Genomic DNA, 20,378 nt, shown 5'->3' with positions numbered 1-20,378 from the left:
TATGAAACTAACCTTAATAACATGCAAATTATAAACAGAAAATAAATTCAGGAAATTGTTAGGGTTTGGTTGTGGTTTGGAGGACCCAAATGCAGAGGCAGAGAGGCTGAGGAGATTTCTTGTGGATTTAATTAAAGGAAACTGTTTAACAAAGGCAGGAAACCAAAAATCCAACTAATAATGAAACACAGACCAGAACCATGGAGACATCAAGGGAAAACCAAACACGAGAAGCCGGGGAGAGACGAGGAACGTAGACCACAGCATGGGAAGACAGCAAAGACAAGGAACCAACAAAGAGTGAGAGCAGAGGGAGAGCATATATAGCAGAGAGAGACAAAGGCAGGGCTAACGAGCAGACAAGGAGCAGGTGTGAGAGGAGACAACGAGGGAGCCAAGGGGAAAGGAACACACACAAGAGGGCAACAGAGGACAAAAGAAAAACATGAGAACTAACATAAATCTAGAAATTACAACAAAACTGGAATTAAACCAATAAAACTAGAAAACAAGGAGCAAAGTAAAGAACAACGGAACCAAGACCATGACAGAAATATTTAATTTCTTAAGAAAACAAACTGTCCTAACCAACTGGCTTAACATGAAAGAGTGATCACTCCCTGTTTTAAATTTAGAATTAATCAAGTGTTCATATATATAAGTGAAGACTCAAGAAATCACTGGGATAGAACAGTCCAGAAACAAGAGGATATCTAGACTATTATCAAAAAGCAGAATATGCCCTGATCTAAAAACCTGCAAGAGAAAGTGAGAAACAAAGCTTTTGATGTCTGTCAATTTAAAATGAGTTGCACTGACATTTTGAAAGCTTGGGAACTCCAGTACATTAGTTTTTCCAAAATATGAGAATTCGTGGTAGAGTGGAAAACTTACTCTAAATTACTCCTGTAGCTTATATCAAAATAAATCGAGAGCATGTAGAGCCTCACAGGCCTTGACATTGCAAAGGGGGCATCCATGGGATCGCTCCAAGCTGAAAACTACTACTAACGATAAAGGGGAGAGAGCCTGTCTCACATTCCGCCAAAAAAATCTAAATGATCCCAAACCTTTTTGGAAAATATTCTCTGGACTGACAGGACAAAGGTGGGACCTTTTGGAACGAACATTACACCAGGTGTAAAACCAACACAGCATTTCAGAAACAGAGTATTATACCGTTACATTTGGTGGAGATAGTATGATGGTCTGAGACTTCTTTATTTTATAAGGGATTCAAAGACTTGCAAGAATTAACGACTATTAATGTTCTCTATTAGAAGATTATGGAGAATATCTAGCTATTTTATGGCCTTCTGGGTAAGAACCTCGATTATGCAACTGTCCCAGTCATAAAACTGAAGAGATCTTGAGGTATGACCTTAAAAAAACAATACATGTTCAAGAGCCCTCCACTGTGGGTGAATTAAAACAGTTCTTCAAACAAGAATAAACCGAAACTCATGAAAGTAACAAATAGTCGCCAGCGATTACTTGATCGATGTGGTTACCCTACTTTCTCAACTAGGGTCAGGTCGCTTTGATATATATTTATATTTTCATTAATTAAAAGGCGTTAAAGAAAAGTTATATAATAATTAATTTAGGTTTAACAAGAACAGAGCAAAAACTAAAGAAATCCCTAATGGGGCAAATACTTTTTCACAGCACTATACATCATCATCTAAAGCTGAGAGAATAATAATGAAAATAGTCCTTTTTTCCACTAAGTAAGAAAATGTTCAAAAATGTACAACATGTCTAAAATGACACGTAAACAAAATTAAATCATCTTGTACCAAATTTCAAATCAAAGTTATAAATATCCCTCTTAAAGTTAATATCTAAATAAACCTGTTTAAATCTTTAACATGTTTATAATCCTTGAAGCTCATCTGGTTCAAATACTTGACCTATAAAAAAAACTGCTGTTTGACTTTGTCATGTCTGCTTTCTTTTTTCCTGCCTGTTCTTTATCCATGTCCCAATTTAACATCAGGGAGACAGCTCACCATCTTTAACAGCCAGGCTGCTATTAAAATTGGCGGCTATGACAAGGGTCAGCCCTTCCAAGGTCAGATCTCTGGGCTTTATTACAACGGTCTTCAGGTGCTCAAACTGGCAGCAGAAAATGATCCGAGTGTTCAGGTGGAGGGGAACCTGCGCTTGGTAGGAGACTCGCTATCGGCACTGACTACGGACACCACCTCTGTGACGCCGCTTGCTGTGTCCGACATGTCCACCACCATTATGGAAACCACTACCACCATGGCAACCACCACCACCCGCCGGCAGAGATCCCCCAGCCTGAGGGAGAGCATCTCAAAGGTTGGGCAGTTTTAAAGAATATTTAATGCTAATTTTAATCAATTTAAATTTTCTATATTTCTAAAGGGTCAAACCTGTTAAAGAACTGTCTATCGTATATTTATTTTTTTTTATTTGTTGACTGTTTTATGTGATTTACCTCCTGTTGTTACTCAGATTTTACTCTTTTTCCATGTTTAAAATATCGTTGCTTTATCTTTTAATATGGTGACACATTAATCTTTAGGCTAGTCCTGCTAGAAATTAGGCTCTTACTTCTTAATATTGAATAAAAAAAATGTATTACATGAATACAATGACTTACCAAATCAGGCCCCACAAATGATGTCCAAAGAAATAAATGTTGTTATAGTCATATGTACATAGAAGTTAATGTCAAAGACATGATTTTTTTTTTATTAAACTTAGGAAAACATAGAATAAATATCTGAAACATTTAGTTTCAGTTGCTCAGTGAACTTGCTAATATTTGAGGGATGGAATAATATGCAAAGAGGTTCTGGATTTCTAATCTTAAATCCTGGAATTTTCTGCATCTGCGTCCCGTTTGTGTGTGGATGCTCCTACCCTGGCTTCCTTCTACAATCCTAAAACAGATTAAATGTTGTATGTATAGTTGTTGCCTCTGTATTACCCTGTGATGGACCAACAACCTAATCAAGGGTTACCCTGAAGTAATCAGAGGATTGCACTCTAATAGCTTACTACATCCTTCACATATGTAAATTCAGGAAGTAGTGTAATTTAGGGAAGTTATGTTCCAGTTGAATTTAACAAGAGTGATGTGCATATTTATTTACGCACCAGTGAAAAAACACAACCTATATGGCACAGTGAAGATAACCTCTAGTTATTGGAAAACAATAATGATATTCAGATGACAGAACTAAACTTAGTTTATCTGACTTAAAACACAAGTATAATGAGGAACTACAATAATATTTGGTTAGTACTGATAATTTTCCAGATGTCATAATTCTTTATTCTCCATATGTCTGAAACTATGGTTTAGAATTGAAAACTGACATTCCCTCTTTCAAAGAAAAAAAACGACCCCTGGTTAAAATAAGGGCAGGACAATTAATTGCATTTGCATTAAAATTGCAATTTACCAAAACACAATTTTTAAATTGCAGAGGCAGAGATTTTTAATTACACTGTTTTAAGCATCAGTAAGATGTACATATAATTTCTCACTCCAGGCCTTTAAGTGGTGGTAAAATGCTTGAAGGGGGGTTTGTCGTCACACAGAAAGATAGAGAGAGATGCAGCTAGCGTGCAGATCCATGCATTCAAGTAGAACTAAGCACTTTTTCACACAAAGATTACAATAAAGTTCTGCAACAAGGCACTCTGAGCAAGCTTTCAAAAACTGAAAGCCTGGGGTGCAAAGGAAAATGGAAATAAAATTGCAATTTCATTCAAAAAATAATGACAATTTTTATAAAGAACAACATACTCCTGCTGCAATATATTTAGCATCATACGTAAATTCTTTATCCCTCGAAGACAAAGACTTACATTTCTATTAAAACAAGTTTCTAAAACTTTTTTTACTAAAACTTGTGATTTTATCGGACTTCCAACACAGTTTTGAAAGTCTATCATACATGGCAGGTTCTACTGGAAAACGACTCTAGGACAGACATGTGTTTGACTAGGGTTGGGCAACAAGACTCAATAACCGATCGCAATCAGTTCTTACCTTTAAAATATCAATAAATGTTATATAATAATAAAATATTTTCTTTTCAGTTCCTAGTTTCAATGCCCAGTTAAGCTGAATTAGCAAGAATTCCTTTTCAATCAAGACGTTCCAACCATTTATTGCAAATAGAACTCCTGTTAGGGAGCTAATTTCCGACCTTTTCTTTTATGATTCTTCTTCTTAAAGGTGCAGTAGCAGATCTTTTCTGACACATTTTTTACCACGCAAGCAGTGAAGTAGAAGGTCTGGAAGTTAAACTAAAATAAATGGTCCCAGCTACAGTGTGAAATCAATGAGTGACGTCCACCAATCACAAAACACGGTCCGTTTTACGCTATTGGTTCCTGACACGTCAATCATGGTCGTCTGCTTGTCCCTCCATCGTAATCTGATACGTGAACGAATCGACCCCCCCAGTGCTCGTGCAGGACGCCATGGCTGGAAGCTAGCCACTGTTATGATACGTTCGCACCTAAAGCAGCAGGAGCAGCAAAAACGTGCATGCGTCTTCATTTTTGATGCTTGTACAAGTTTAGTTCTGACGAGTGGCTGAAGCATCTCTGCTGCTCTAGCTGCGCCGTGATAAAAGTGGGTCTGATAGGCGTTGGGCGGAGCTACCCTATATTTTCTTTGCGTGTAACAATGGCAGCTGTATTTGCTGTGATCAGTGGGAATAAAGTAGTTTGAATCTATTTCTAAGTGAGAAAGTCCACCTGACCATCGTCAGTGAAGTCAGTTCATCCAGATTACCATCCTGCCTTCAAATATCGACCCCCTCATACCAGCGGTGTGCTGTCACTAGGAATCCCATTCAACAGCAGCCTCTGGCCCAGTTCCCTCTTCATGGTTTGCCGCGGTGGCTGGAAGGCGTTTTTTCACGTGCGTAATCCAAACCTCAAGCACAAGGATAATAAAAATGAACATGTTTTGCCGGCAGATTTAAGCATTTTAAGTTAAATTAGGCGTTAATAAACTGTTTCAGAGGAGTGATCATAGCGCTCTGCATCATCAGTGCTGTCTGTCTCCCTGCCAGCTCCCAGATCGGCGACGAGCTGCTCCTGCTGCTCTAGACATGCTGCAGGACCTTTTGCTGCACCTTGATGCACATCAACCATTGACTTTGCATGTAAACTAGCTGCTTTTTCAGCCTCTGCTGCTTTAGGTGTGAACGTAGCATTATGTTGTTGTTAGTTAATGTCACGAGCACTTTGTCTCGGCTTGTTTCGTTCTCGATCTTGGAAACATCTTAACACCTCGACAGACAACATGCGCGTTCATGTGTTTTGAAGGCGTGGATTAGAGGGGTGGTCTGAAGAGAGAGGCATGGTTGTGTATGTTCAAAAATATAGCTTGCTGGAACCATTTTTCCAAGATCTCCTACTAGCACCTTTAAAAGAACCAGAATCGAGAATCAATAGGAACCAGAATCAAAGAAAGGAATTGAAATCAGAACCATAATCGTTCAAATTTAAATAACGCCTTACCCTTTTCTTGAGCGACCACTCATGGCTGGTATCCTTTGAAACTAGAGAATAATTAATTTAGCTGTCACATTAAAGGTCTTTTTTTAGCTTAATTTTTCCGAGTTCTGCCATTAATTAAAGATTTTTAATTTAAAAAAATTGTCTCACTAAATTGTCTCACTTTGGCCAAAATGAGAGCTGTACCTGGCACTCTGTTTACTTACTCTGTGGAGCAAATGAGTCCTTGTTCAAGTTACAGTCAATATTGATAAATACAATCTGGAGATTCTTTTAGGTTTTCAAAGGGATTTTCATGATCTTTTAGATATTTTATTTGTAAAAATAAAAAAACTGAGGCGAGGGTCAAAACATTTATATTTTTTCTTTGTTTGATCACAAATTAATAGGGTCTCGGGAAAATATTCTTCTGTGTTACATTTGCACTGGTACTAAATGTTTACACTTGGACGGGATAACTGTAAAGCTAGTTTGAACACATATTCCTGCCAATTAATACATCATATATTGTTCAAACACTTTTACTTCCACCCAGTTGATCTCTTTACAAAACTTAGATTAGGTCGAAAATTTTTGTATGTTCTGTTGCAAACCCCAATCATATATTTAGCTTCACAGCAAATTAATAAAGCGACACTTTAGATGTAAATCTCTAAATCCTTTCTAATGACTTCTCTCGTCATACTGTGGTTTTATTAGAGGCACCTTTTCATGTGTTTTGATACACACGTATTCAAATTTAAAATCAGTTCATATGTTGCAAAAAATAATTATATAAGAAGCTTTAGATTCAAGTGTGAGAAAGTGACACTCCTTACAGTTGCCATCAGGTTACAGGATCCCTCAAACTCCATTAAAAGAGCAAAAGGTTAAAAAAAAAAATACAATGTGAAAACAGATTATAGATTAGACTCCTTAGTTTGTCTTTGCATTGGAAAGGCTATGGCATTTTATAACAATGAGCCTTTGCTCCTTAGATTTTTAGATTTCCTCACAGGGACCAACGAACTCAAACACTTGTGCTTTGTTCATTTTTACTTTGAAGACAGACTTTAAAAAGATGTGCTCATAAATTACTAACACCATCATTCATGAAACACTTTGAGATTCTCAAGCCATAACCTTTGGTGAAAATAAGTTATTTTCATTATATTTTTACTCTAACAAAAAGAATATAAATAAAATTTTTTTTGCATAATGTAAAAAGTTAATCCTGCTAAAATAATACACATATTATAGTTGTAATACTTTTATCTATAACATTATCTAAATCTATAATTTGATGTTGTTTAGATTTTAATACAAAGCCTATTGTAGAAATACAGGAGAGGCAGCCTTGTTTAATTCATGGCAAGAAATATTTATAACTAATTAATTTTTTTTCTTGTAACGGAGGGAAAAGTGCTGCAGGCTTAATTCTCTCTTCCAACTGGAAGTGTACAGCAACAGGTGGAGCAGGGACCTCGGTGTGCTACTATACACTCTGCTCCAAACAGTGTCTGGCTCTTTTCTAGGATTTCATTAAAAAGAAAAACTTTAAACCTAAGTGCTTTTATGAGTATTTAAAAGTTTAATCAAATGTTTATCAGCAAAGAGTAGATGCCATGAGCTTGTATGGCTGCTTTGCATGCAGATGTAGCTGTTTAATAAGAGTTATTTTAGTATTACTATTATATGATTGTGTTGACAGATGATAAGGCAGAATGTCAGAAACACAAAGTAAGCCAAACGCTCTTCAAAAGGATTCTAGTAGACCTCAAATTTCCCTTTTTGAAGGTACATAAATTTACTTCCATTATCCAGTGTTGAGTAATGAGGAAAAAAAGGAGGAATCTGAATGCTCGTTTTCATAAGAGAGGAAAGACCCTTTCAATTCATCCATTTTCAAACAAACAAACAACCATTCACACACACACTCACAACTAAGGAGAGTTAAGATAACAGTGATGTTTTTGGACTGTGGGAGGAAGCTGGAGTACCTGGAGAGAACCTACACATGCACAGGGAGAACATGTAAACTCCATGCAGAAAGACTTTGAATCAAGCCCAGGACCTTCTTTCTGCAAGGCAACAGTGCTGCCCACTGCAACACTGTGCAGCCCACTTTTTAATAATTACAGAATTAATTCTGTGTTCCACAGTCCCAATCACTGGCAGTTCTTAGAATTGTGGATGAAAATAGATTAAGGGCTTCACAAATCAAAGCTGCTGCTAAAAATAAATAAAAAAAAAAAAAAATAAAAATACATGATCTGCTATATATCCTTTAATCCAAGGTTAGAATTGCTTGGATATTGCCATTGTTTAATTATGTTTATGCTTTTTTTCATGTAAATGATTTTGATAACACATGCTTTTGAACATGATTTAGTTTATAGTTTCTCATATAGTATTAAGGCTTCATAAATATAAAACTTTTGTAACACTTTCAGTGGGGTTTGAATGTTTTAGAAGATACTGAAAATACACAAATAATTTAAAGTGAGAATATCTCTAGAGTTACCTGGTCTGAATGCAAACCTGTGTAAAGGTGTGATATATTTTCAGTGGAACCACAGATGCAATGTCTACATTTGTCTTTAATTGGTAAGAAAACGTAAGCCTCAAAACACCATTGTAGTCCTTTTAAAAACCCAGGAGATGCCTCAAATTAAATCAGTTGGTGAAAATTCAACTTATAAAGGTTTTAGTTGTAAAGAACAGAGCTGTAACTTTGGCACAATTGAGACAAATGTATTTTTACTTCATCAAGATGAATCTGGACAAAAACACAAATGCCATTGTTGGACTTGTTTTGCACATGTCACAGCCTTTGGTCATGACATTAACCCTGTGCATCATCAGAATGTACCATAAGTCAATGGTTATTTGTTTACATAGTTCAGTATGCAATGACTAGGGACTGGACATTATTCATGTTTCAATTTGTGGGTATATTACCTCTTTAGAAAAGATGGTAGAAGGACATGCTATATGTCAATGAAAATGTGAATTGCTTTCATTTCATATTATACCAGACATGATTTGTTTTAGTAAGAAGATGGCTGTCCTTTATAGAGTTTATTTAACTGATTAACCCATGTGTAAATGACCTGTAAAAGTGTTTAATTTGCCCTAAAACCATACATATTTTTGTTAAAATCTTATTTGGGTACTTGTTATTCTTGTCTTGTGAGGAAATCAACCCAGTCTCATGGGAAAATGTACCCCCACTACGTTGGTCCACACTGCAAAACGTAGTGGAGGTACATTAATGGCCATTTTTTTGTGGTACTGTTACGTTTCTTCTACCTATACGCTTTCTATTGTTTTACGTCCTAGTCACGTGACTTTCAAGATTCCAGCTGGGAGAAGAAAAAAAATAAATATATGGCCGACATTCGCTCATTTTTTTTGTGGAAAGATTAATGCAAGTGAATATGTACATTCCCTGAGTAAATATTCTGGCAACAAACTATACATTTCTCACTAGAAATGTAATCAAAACTCCTTTTAATGCAAAAACAAACTCAAGTCATTAATCTTTCCACAAAAAAAATGAGCGAATGTCGGCCATATATTTATTTTTTTTCTTCTCCCAGCTGGAATCTTGAAAGTCACGTGACTAGGACGTAAAACAATAGAAAGCGTATAGGTAGAAGAAACGTAACAGTACCACAAAAAAATGGCCATTAATGTACCTCCACTACGTTTTGCAGTGTGGACCAACGTAGTGGGGGTACATTTTCCCATGAGACTGGGTTGGAGGAAATATAAATTCAATAAAAAAATTGTGTTTGGCATTGATTAGATATGTGGATCTTAAACATTTGTCTAAGCTGAACCCACCCGCAGGCCCATTAAAATAGCACAATCCAGTTAGATTCGGATTTATATTTTAAACTATACATGACAAAAGCTTTCAAAATTGTGTTGAAAAAAAGGAGCAAAGTAAAGTTCTGGGCATTAAGCTCTAAGCCTGTATGGTAGTGTAATATCTACAGATATTACACTAAAGCAAAGCAGTCACCTGTAACGTTGAAATATGTATCAGTAAGCGAAAGGACATATTTTTCGGAGGATCAATCATCATAATTTTGTTTTGCTTTCTTGTTTCTTTTTGGTTTGCTTTTTTGATTATCCATGCAATTTCTGACTGAGTGGTGCCCTGGGCAACGAGCATTACCACACATATAGGCAGAGCTGTTGGTCCAAAACCAAACTCTTGAGCAAAACGTTGTTGTGCAGACATGAGGAACTCACCTCATTGTCTTTTGACTGAATGATAGAAAAATGTGGCTGGCCGAGTAAATGTGAAAACCTACATGTACATAAAATATAAATTTATCAATATACATAAAAATGTATATGAATGTGTAAATGTAACTGAGGTCAATCAAATGGAACAAATTAAAACTCTGGCCAAATTTAAATGCCTATTAAAAGCTGGTAATGAATCTCAATAAAACGGTTTTAACTGGAAAAGGTTCATCATGTTTGACCATGTATGATTTTTAAATTAATTCTCAAAAAGGTTTAAAAAGTAAAAATAATAAACTGTTCTTTTTTTTAAGTTTTAAATGAACCAAATTGTCTATTTAACAATCTTTCATCCATGTATTGCTTCTTGTTAGTACACTCAAAGGTTTAAAAGGAAAATCCATCTTCAGCTCTGGTTTTTCTGTTTAATTTAAAGCAGGTCAGGTTTTTGTGGAAATCTATGTAACAAATTAGTGAAAAAAATATTTGAATGACATTTAGCTTTCAGGCAATCATTTAGTAACGTTTATTCTGTATTTGCACACACAGTGCATGAAAAGAACCACAGGGGTTAAAGAATAAAGAGCTGCTGTGTACGTGCTGCTTTTGAACATTCACACTTACTAAAGTTGCTCCAAGCAAAAAAAAAAAAACTAAAAACAGTACTGTGACAGAGCATTGTGTTTGGCAGATATTTCTCAAATACAGCAGTCAAAAGTAAAAGCTGATGAAAGAAAAAAAAATCCAGCCTGCAATGTGTTAATTGTTTATTCACTTTTCAGCCTCAGAGCTCTGATGATATTCTGGTGGCATCAGCTGAGTGTCCAAGTGACGACGAGGACCTGGAAGAGTGTGAACCTGGAACAGGTGGGTAGCCAATGGGAAAGCCAAGGGAGGATCTGTCTGCACTGCTATCTGACTCCTGCTAAGGATTGTGAAAGGACAGAATGTACTGGTTTCATAATTGTTTTCCAAAACTGTTGAAGTCAGTCTTCATGTCTCTGCTCCTCTCTATCCACCACTCGCTCAAAACATTTGCTCTCATTCACTACAGCCTCATCTAATTTTTATTCATCATAAATGCATCTGCAAATCACTCAGCTGGACTGAATTAATGAAAATGAGTGGAAAATGAAGAGCGCGCCGCAGTAATTAAGACAGGATGACAGTAGATCAGGTTTGTGACAGTTACAAGCTTTGAAACTCAAGAACGAGTCTGACCTTATTATTGGTGCCTCCATTATTAATATGACCTTATCAGAATTGTTTGTTGCTGGCTGGCTCTGCAACGTGTGACTCAAATAATAATGATGAAAGGGAAAAGAGTTGCCATAAATACCTGACAGACTGATAGATAGATAGATGATAGATAGATAGATAGATAGATAGATAGATAGATAGATAGATAGATAGATAGATAGATAGATAGATAGATAGATAGATAGATAGATAGATAGATAGATAGATAGATAGATAGATAGATAGATGATAGATACTATCAGACAGACAGACTTTGTTTTTCTTTCAAATAACAATCTGTCTGCTCTCTTGTCATCCCTGATTCTCCGCCCACAGATGTGCACAGTGGCACGGCCATTTGCTTTTTTTTTGCACGTTTATCCATTTATCATTTGTCCCTCATGCAGCTTCAGCCTCCTATGTGTCCTTGTGTGTTTTTGGCAGCATGTGACCTCTTTAGGGTTGTGTTGGGCTTTGGTTCCTGTATGTTTTTATGTTCTTATAGATTTCTCTTTTGGCTACCCAGACCTCAAAGAATTACACCTTTAACAGAGTTATATTCAGTGCCTGGCAACAACATTCAAAAATGCTTACAGTTTCACATTTTGTGTTGCTAACCATCAGCTTTGATGTATTATTTTGAGATTTTAAGTGAGCAAAACATAGTAGTGTATAGTTTTGTAGTTGATGGGAAATTATATATGTTTTTAATATATGGAAATCCAAAAACTGTAGTTGTGAAACCACCAAAATTATAGCTGTGGATATGTTTTGATTCCCAGCAGCTTTTACTCTGCTGCCCCTGTAGTTTATTATTTTGCAGAGGATGTATTCAGGGCAATAAGGAGCATTTTCTGTCATACAAACTGTTTTGCATAACAAATATGGTTGCGCCGCTATAAACTGGTCAGAAATTGCAAATGGGATTTCTCTTGACTTTCTTTTATCAATTTGGCTTTTCTTTCTTCCTCTCTTTTCTATGAAGGTCACATTGGTTGAGGAAACTACTATAAAGTGGCCTTATAGGACACCTTATAGATGATGAACTGGACAAAAATCAGAAAAAATTGAGATTTGGTTTTGTACTCTAAGCCTGTTTTAAGCTTGACTACAAATCTAACCCTCCACCATCTGGTTTGTTCTTTAATCTTCATAGTGCTGTTTTCATTAAAAGGGGTCATAGAATGCAAAACCGAGTTCACATTGTCCTTCTCTGCAAATCTCACAGTTCTAAACTTCCACCATAAAACTGGCAAATTTAAACAAAGCCCAGAGTTGACGTAAACTATGGAATGTTGCCTTATTTGGTTGTGGCCTGAACTTTTCTCACGCCCCGAAATTAGGGTTTATGGGGGGTTGAAGTGTCGACTGCTTGGCCGCTGACTGGACCAGACCTCAGCAGAGAGCCATGAGCCGCCATGAGCCGCAGGCAGGGGGAAGCACGGAGCAACCTGTGTCCATGCTACCGTCACCGGGTCAGGTTTGGGCTCTCTGCCCCCGTCCGCCGGGGGTTCCCGGACCAGCCCCGGAGCTGACAGCTCGGTTCTGCTGCATTGTAGTCGACCAAAATCCCGACGATTTTGAAATTCCCCCTGGAAATTTTTATAGGTATGAAAATGAGGACATGTCCGGGAAAAAGAGGACGTCTGGTCACCCTACCATATCAACAATTTTGATGTTTCAGTGACTGAGTGCTTGTTGCTATGACGCCTCTTTGCTTAGCAGCTTCACACGTTGTAAACCAACCAGTCAGCGCACGGCTCATCTAAATTATCATGAGCCTACCATAAAAGGAAGAAAACCTGTCGTTTCATTCTTGGCCTCTTAACCAGGCTTGCATTAGGGCTCATAGAACAGCAAATATGCCATTTTCAGCCCAACCAATGTTACACCATATTCAGAGACCTTAAGGACCAGCACCAAATCCCCTATAGAATAATTCTATGACCCCTTTAGTGACTTCTACGTAAGCACTGAGGTCTTCAGCTGAGTATTCATACTGACATTAAATTAAAATCCCAACACAGCTGCACTTCTTTCACCAAATAGGTAAATTCTAGAGGCAGTTATTACTACTGGATCTTATCTAGGAGTATGAATTAAAGTAGATATACTTTAAATCGTATTTCCGCTTTACAAGTTTGAGCTAATTTGTTTGTTCTTCCATAAATCTTCAGTTAAATACAATAAAGTTGGTGGTTTGACAGCACGTGAAACATTTGGAAAGCATTAGTTGTTTTGCTTGGCAAACTGATATAATAATATCAGTAATCAACCATCTGACATTAGCCTACATGTCAGAAATGAGCCACATGATGTTTTATTCTTCACTCAGACCTGTTCTAATTCAGGATGCCTTACCTCTTCTCTTTCCTTTCTAGGAGGTGAATTAGTGTTGCCTATTATAACAGTGGATTCCCTTGAGCCCCCATCCATTGCTACCCGTTACCCCGTCATCCCCCCTCCTCCCACCCTCCTCTCCCCTCTTGAAACCACCAAAGAGTCCCTGATCCTCCCCCCTCACCCCTCCTGCCCCCCGGACCAGGAGGACTGCGGTGACCCTGTGGAAGTCTCGGCATTCGGCTCGGGGGAGATGACGGAATCCGACGATGAGGACTTTTACAAAAATAACTCCCCCCTGGTCACTGACAGGACAGTCCTTCCTCCACCTCCCGCCGCCGGTGAGGGTGGAGTCCAGAAATCCCGCCCCTTACCTCCTTTTGTTCCCACAACTAATCCTGACCAGCTCCACATCCCTGCAGGCAAAATGAACACCCGTGACCAGGTGCTCCTGCCCCCTGCTCCCCCTTCCTCCCGTAACACACCAGGACTAACGTACCCCCCCAATTTTCCCCATGTGCCCACAGCCAATCCCACAGCCTCTGATGAAAAGAACCAACCAGGTGCCGTGGAGGTCATCAGGGAGTCCAGTAGCACCACAGGGATGGTGGTCGGTATTGTGGCTGCTGCTGCTCTCTGCATCCTCATCCTCCTCTATGCCATGTACAAGTACCGCAACCGGGATGAGGGCTCCTACCCAGCAGACCAGGGCCACACGTTTGCCAACAATTCCACCGTGGAGGGCAATGGAGCAGTGGTCAAAGACAAAAGCACAGCCACCGCCTCTGTGGCAAAGGCCATCACAAAGGGCAAAAAGAACAAGGACAAGGAATACTATGTCTGAAACTAAAAGAGGAGAGTAAAGAAAGCTGGACTGAGACTGGGGGATGAGAGTATGCTGTTTTCTTTGTTCTGTTTTGTTTTTTCTGTTTTTTTTTTAACCTGTATTTATCAGGTATCTGAAAAAGGTTCCAGTCTGCAAAGAAATGTCCTCTAAAAGCAAATCAAACATCGGATTTCCAGGAAATTCCCCAGCAGTGTTAAATTAAATGTCGATGAAACATGATCTAACCTTATTCACCATCTCTTTGTTGGTGCACAATTTTTATTTTATGTTCCTAACTTGGCTAGAAAAGAGAATATCCACTTAGGCTTTGTACATAGCATGGATATGGTACTGTGAAGAAAGTGCTGAGGACATCCAGTTCCTCTGGACTTCTTTGTAATTCTCTATCCTGAGTCTCAATGTCCCCATTATGATACATGAAGCAGAACAGGCCAGTTATTGAATTTTTATGGTAGATGAGCAGCAGGCGCCACAGCAGCCCTCCTGAGCGCACTCGAAGAGAAAACCCTTTTCACTCGGAAGAGACATCACATCAGCAGCCTCCGTGTTACGTTATGGGTTTTCTGTTTTCAAACTACCCCGATCGCTCTGCGTTTGCCCATCCACATGAGATGGGATTATTTCCACCGATGGATAGTTGTGCTGTGAACAAGCCAGGACATCTAGCTCCATCCTAAAGTGTTCACGAAATCCCTCTACATACCTCCACGCAGCGATCCTCGAATGTCTTAGTCAGATGAATCTGAGGTATTATTTGTGTGAGATAATTAAGTCAGTACTCCTTGAAGAAATAATTTTGAAGGTATTCCTCTACGAACACTGCTTGTATGTACTGTACATATAGAGGTTAGCAGACTGACAAAGATGTGATCAAAGCAAACGCATCCGAGATTGTTGGTCCAGCACTCATCATCATCATCGTCATCACCACACCAAACTGTTGCAGTCTGAATGGAGCTTTGAGAAGCACAGAATCCCAATTTTCTGGAGAACGTTTCACAGAACGGCCGGCTCACTCCCAACCTTATATTTCCAATATACTGTCATTTGAAATTTTAAAAGCACACGGAATGTGGAAGCATTTCTCTAAGACATAAGATAATCCTTGTAAAGCAGCCAAAACGTAATAATTTTTTTTATATCAGTTATCCAGACTATTCTATGGGATGAAAAATTAAATTTGTGAACTGTAATATTTCTCTGATATTTCGATGTATCTTGTTACCACTCTTCTTAACGTATCACATTTTAGATTGCTTTCTACTTTAATCTGGACAAAAATAAAGAATAAAAAGAAGCACACTCTCCTCTGATAGCTGCAGATATCTCATTGTTTTTATATTCCTTGTTTGCCTTTCAGATTATGCAGAGAAAACAGAGGGATGGAAGAAAACAATGTTTTTATTTTGGTGTGCTTTTTATATGTGCTAAAACTAAATGAATCAGATGGTATAACAACTTTTTTCAGTTATCTACTCATGCTGTGTGATTTCTTTTTTCTTTATTAAAAGTGCTATCCAGTGTGAGTTGCTCAGTTCTCAGAAAATATACCATTCCTCACTCATTGCTATTGTATAGTGTTCATGTGAAATGGATCTTAATATGTGTACAGAACGTGGATAAAGATGAAATACACTTGATTATATACTTTGTACACACCTGTGTTATGTGATGTTTCTTGCTGACCTAAACTGATCTTTGACACATACAGCTATTTCAATTCATAAAAGGGAATTCATCTTCTGCTCATTATGATAAATTTGGCTTCCAGTAAATGAAAACACAAAACTCGGTTGCTCAGAAAACATTTACCACATGAATGTCAGACATTTGAACAATTAGTCCGTCAGTTTATTGTATTTGTTCTTAGTTTTCTTTGAACTCTTGCACATTATTTGCACTTTTTCCTTCCACTCAACTTTCCATTAATATTCTTATCGACAGGTAGCTTCTTGAGCTGAAATTTGGTTAGGTTGTCTTTTGTTTAATTTGTTTTTTTGTTTTTATTTTCTTTTGTTGTTAAAGCTCATTGTTTAATTAATTTTATGTTACATTTTGATTTTTCTAATGAATGTGGAGCTTTCATTAGCTGTAAGCCAAGAAAATTGAAATTACTCAAATATATACATGAAAATATATCACTCAGCTTCAGGGATTCTTTAAAGTATAAATACCTCAGTTTTTTTAATTGAACTACTAATTGACCTTTTTATTACATTGTTATGTAAATGAACTAATCTTTGTATTGATAACATGCAAAAAGAAAATCGTACAGCTGTCATGACTGGACAATTTATGGTTATCTGGGATCTGCCCAAAAGGAGGATTCCAGATCTTAGTCAATGAAAATGAGGATATTTTTCGAAATAGGATTTGTAGCCCATTGGTTAGGGCTCCATTTTGTTAGTTAATGACAGTTTATGCTGAGGTGCAATGATTCCTGAAATGCTGAGGTAAAATAAATAACCTGCCATATGTTACCCATCAACAGTGAAGTCATTTAGGCACTTTCACCGTTTATGTCAAATTGCTCATCAGTCTAAAGTTAGTATCTTATTGGGCATTCCTGTTTAGGACCAAACAAAAAAACTTTTTTTTTATTTATCTCAAATGAAACACAAAAACTTGACAATCTAAAACATAGCTAGTTAGTAAAGCTTGACTATTTTGTGGTGTATGAAACCTGTTCTATGTGTTTGGAGCCTTGTTACCATCTACAAAACCTTGGATTTATACACGGGTTTTAGATTATTTAAAGGTAATTTCTGGTTTGGGAAACCAAAGAAAAAACAATTTAAGATAAGAAAATGCCTCCTATTGTTTAAAACTCATAATTTGACATGTGACTTGTTTGCTAAGATGTCATCAGAATATCATTCTCCCTCTGCAATGCAGACCCTGTTCAACCAAACACTGCCAGAGCCAGCATGATATTATCTAAATGTAAAGGTCACTGAATGTTTTCCTAAGCAGGCTTCCATACATCTTAGCTTTCGTGATCTACTGCTACAACAGTCCAACTTGCCAGAGGATATAACTGCAGCAACAATAAGAAAACAAAGCTTGAAAAAATATCAAGGTCTCAAAAAAGGAAGTAGAGAAGTTGTGGGAAGTCAAGGCTTCAGCAAGATAACTTGTGAATAGCTGGTGAATACATCCACGTATATGAGGTGATATAAAGTTCACAGTACCCTGGGCAACATTCGTTCAAAAACCAAAGCATGTACGGTAATATTCATATTTAAAGTTGTATTTGAAAATATATATGCTTAATTTCTAACATCACTGTTTCTTCTTTTTAAATTAAATTAACATGATACTTGGGAATTAAATCCAATTTAATCTACAGGGGCTACACTACACTAACAGAAAAGTTAACATGTTAAACATGAAAAAGCAGCTTTTATTATAAATCACAGGTCAAGAAAAGTGTCTGTTACACTTGGATTTCATCATTAGTTTCTCTTTGCTCTCTCTGTCTCTCTGCTTTGGAGGCGGCATAATTCTGTAGGGACAGTATCGCCTGGGTATCAGACATTCATCATAAAACCAAAAAATACTTTTAGTTAAAACAGGATGTCTGCATCTAAATGTGACTAATTTAGCCCTTTTAAGTCTAAGTTTGAAAAACCCTTAATCTGTCTTCTTTGTCTAGGATGATGATTCACTGCACATTGTGATAGAATCAGGACTCCGTCATGTTTCCACAAGTACGTAAATGACCCAGATGGCCGATTCTTTTTTTCTTTTTTTAAAGAGAAGCGCCAACACATTAGGCGCTGTTTAACTGAGCCAGCTCATGAATACTTGCCAGGTTTGGCTGCATGGATTACACCCCATGGATTGATCTACTCTGGTCTTGTGGAGCACCATAAGTCTGTTTCTTGTTCAAGCAAATCATGTCAGTGTTCTTGGTTCTACTCTGGAGAGCGATTTGAATTATAATTGGATCAATATTATTTCCTCAGGCCTGAGGAGAAGCGATTTTTATTATCTTGGGGCCTTATATTAGAGAAGTCAACACAACCATCTGCCATATTAGTACATAGTAATTCCATAATTTTTTCCTCTTAAGTACAGAGAGAGACATAGAAGAGGTGCAGCTCAGCCCAGTCAGTAGTTTTATGCATAAATAAGCAAGGTATATATATTTTTTCTTCTATTTTCAATCTGAACTTATTAAACAAAGCAAACATTAACTGCTAAGTTATTGTAATTCCTTATATTGGCTGGGCTAATTAGGTATAGCTTTGATGATTTTGATGTTGTACAGTTACAAAGAAAAATCAAGACAAAATTCTAAGATAGTGGGGATAAGAAGGAGGAAGGAGTAAACCCCGTCTGACATTGGGAGAATACGTAAACTCTACACTAACACCCAAACTCTGTCAATTATTAAAAATATTTCTGTTTGATTCAGCTGCAGAAATCGGGAGCACAGGGTTGCTTTTTTTGTACTTTTTTGCAAACAAATGTATATTTACATTGAAAACCTTTTTTTAAGGGCATTGAAAAAAGAACAGTGCATTCTGCCTGATGTGTATGTTTGGTAGAAAAAAAAATACATCACAAGAAGCACAAAGAATGAGCTGATAAGCTGAAATTAGTAATCACTGAGTTTAGCTGCTTTTGAGTTGCAAACTGTTCAAACTCATGTTTAAACCAGAACTTGAGTTTATGACCCCCTGAGCCAAAATGGTGAAGCTGAAACAAACACCAACTATCTCAAAAGCTTCAACTGGTAAAACGGTGTTTGTTGTTAATCTGATTTTTTTCCAATCATTATTCTATCCTAAATGGTGGGTTTTAAGCTCATATAAGGGTAACAATTTCCGCAGACGTAGCTGAAACATCACTTGAAATTTAAAATGCTCTTAATCAAGTAGCCCAACCAGATCAAAACAGGTTCAGAACAACTTGACTTAAAATGATTGTGGAGGGTGTTTCATAATGAAGTCTGCCTTTCTGCAGTCAGAGGTAAACCTCTTCACAAAATGTCCTTTCTTATATTTTGAAAATAGAACTTGATTGAAAGCATACAAGTAAAGAGGGAAAACAACAAGAAGAAAACCAATTTAAATTCAATCACTTGCTTTATGCCTTCTGTAAAATCTCCACAGCACTGGACTGATAGGAGCTTGTTCTTAGAGGGTTTGATTTCACCCTGATTAAATAACGATTTTTAATAAACCAGCAAAACAAATAAAAAAATGACTGTGAAATATTGCTCAGGAGGTGACAAAATTACATTTAAAGTTAGTTTATTTGATTAAGCAGACACGGCTGAACAGTAGCTTTATGTTATGATTTGATGGGAGCCACAGTAACCTCAGAAAATCGACTTATATGCCACCTTTTATATCAGGACATCAGTACATGGCTGTGAATACACTATTGTTAATAGTTGATTTGGTTTAAAAGCACTTGCGTAAGCTCTGATTATAAATCAGTTTTACTATAACCACAAAACTAATTTTTACAATTTTATCTTAAAGTTTGGGATTTAGTTTTTTGTGCCAAACAGACTGTAATTCACTATAATGGTACTGGATGTAGACTAAGAATTAGAAGTTAATGAATGCATACCTTCTATTCAGGAAATAGGCTGGTTTATTGGTCTTTTTATCAAATGCAAGATATTAAATAACTAAAGAGGCAAATTGGGGTCTCTAAATGCCCCTAGCTGCATGTAGTCTGTTCAGCAGAAATTAAATGAGCTATAAATGAAGCCAGCTAAGGGAAAAAGAAAAATGCCTCCTCATGCTCAATTCTTTCATAAAATAGCATTACCCCTGAATGCCTAAAAGAAGAACTCCACCTTCACTTTTGCAGGCTTGCAGTAGCTTATGTGTTGTTGACTCCCCCCCTGCTGATATGAAGAGGAACTGTCTGCTGTGAACACTCTTATTTTCCAGGACCAAGGCAACAGCTGCCTGCTTTAGGCAGACATCAATTTTCCAACGGTTTATCACTAAAGACAAGAATTTAGAACGCCTGTTTTCCAAGCCAGCGGGGGTCATTTGTACCTTCAGCTCCTTTGTACTGAGACAGAGAGGAATGGCCCTACAGGCTGCAGAGGTGTTGTGTCACTACAGGTCTGGTGCAGGTGAGGACTTATTCGTGTTGACAGAGGGTATCAAACGGGGGTTGCTAAAGGACAGAATAAACCACTCCTGAGAATTGCAGAGATGTCAAA

The 20,378-nt window shown here is 37.3% G+C and overlaps 1 protein-coding gene across 8 annotated transcripts in view; it reads left to right on the top strand.

The window, feature by feature from the left end:
* Positions 1 to 15,838, top strand: part of nrxn2a (neurexin 2a) — a 231,765-nt gene extending 215,927 nt beyond the window's left edge. For all 8 annotated transcript variants that reach the window (XM_038273923.1, XM_038273925.1, XM_038273927.1 and 5 more), the window contains 3 exons: positions 2,000 to 2,328; positions 10,539 to 10,623; positions 13,377 to 15,838. In XM_038273923.1, the coding sequence (XP_038129851.1) occupies positions 2,000 to 2,328; positions 10,539 to 10,623; positions 13,377 to 14,179 (1,217 nt within the window). In that variant the 3' untranslated portion in view covers positions 14,180 to 15,838. The remainder of the gene's footprint in view (positions 1 to 1,999; positions 2,329 to 10,538; positions 10,624 to 13,376) is intronic.
* Positions 15,839 to 20,378: the final 4,540 nt, after the last annotated feature.

The sequence above is a fragment of the Cyprinodon tularosa genome, unplaced genomic scaffold, assembly GCF_016077235.1.
Source record: "Cyprinodon tularosa strain WSP-4 unplaced genomic scaffold, ASM1607723v1 ctg9, whole genome shotgun sequence".
Taxonomy (NCBI): Eukaryota; Metazoa; Chordata; class Actinopteri; order Cyprinodontiformes; family Cyprinodontidae; genus Cyprinodon; species Cyprinodon tularosa.
Note: the sequence above shows the minus strand (reverse complement) of the source record. Positions and strands in the feature narration are given on the sequence as shown.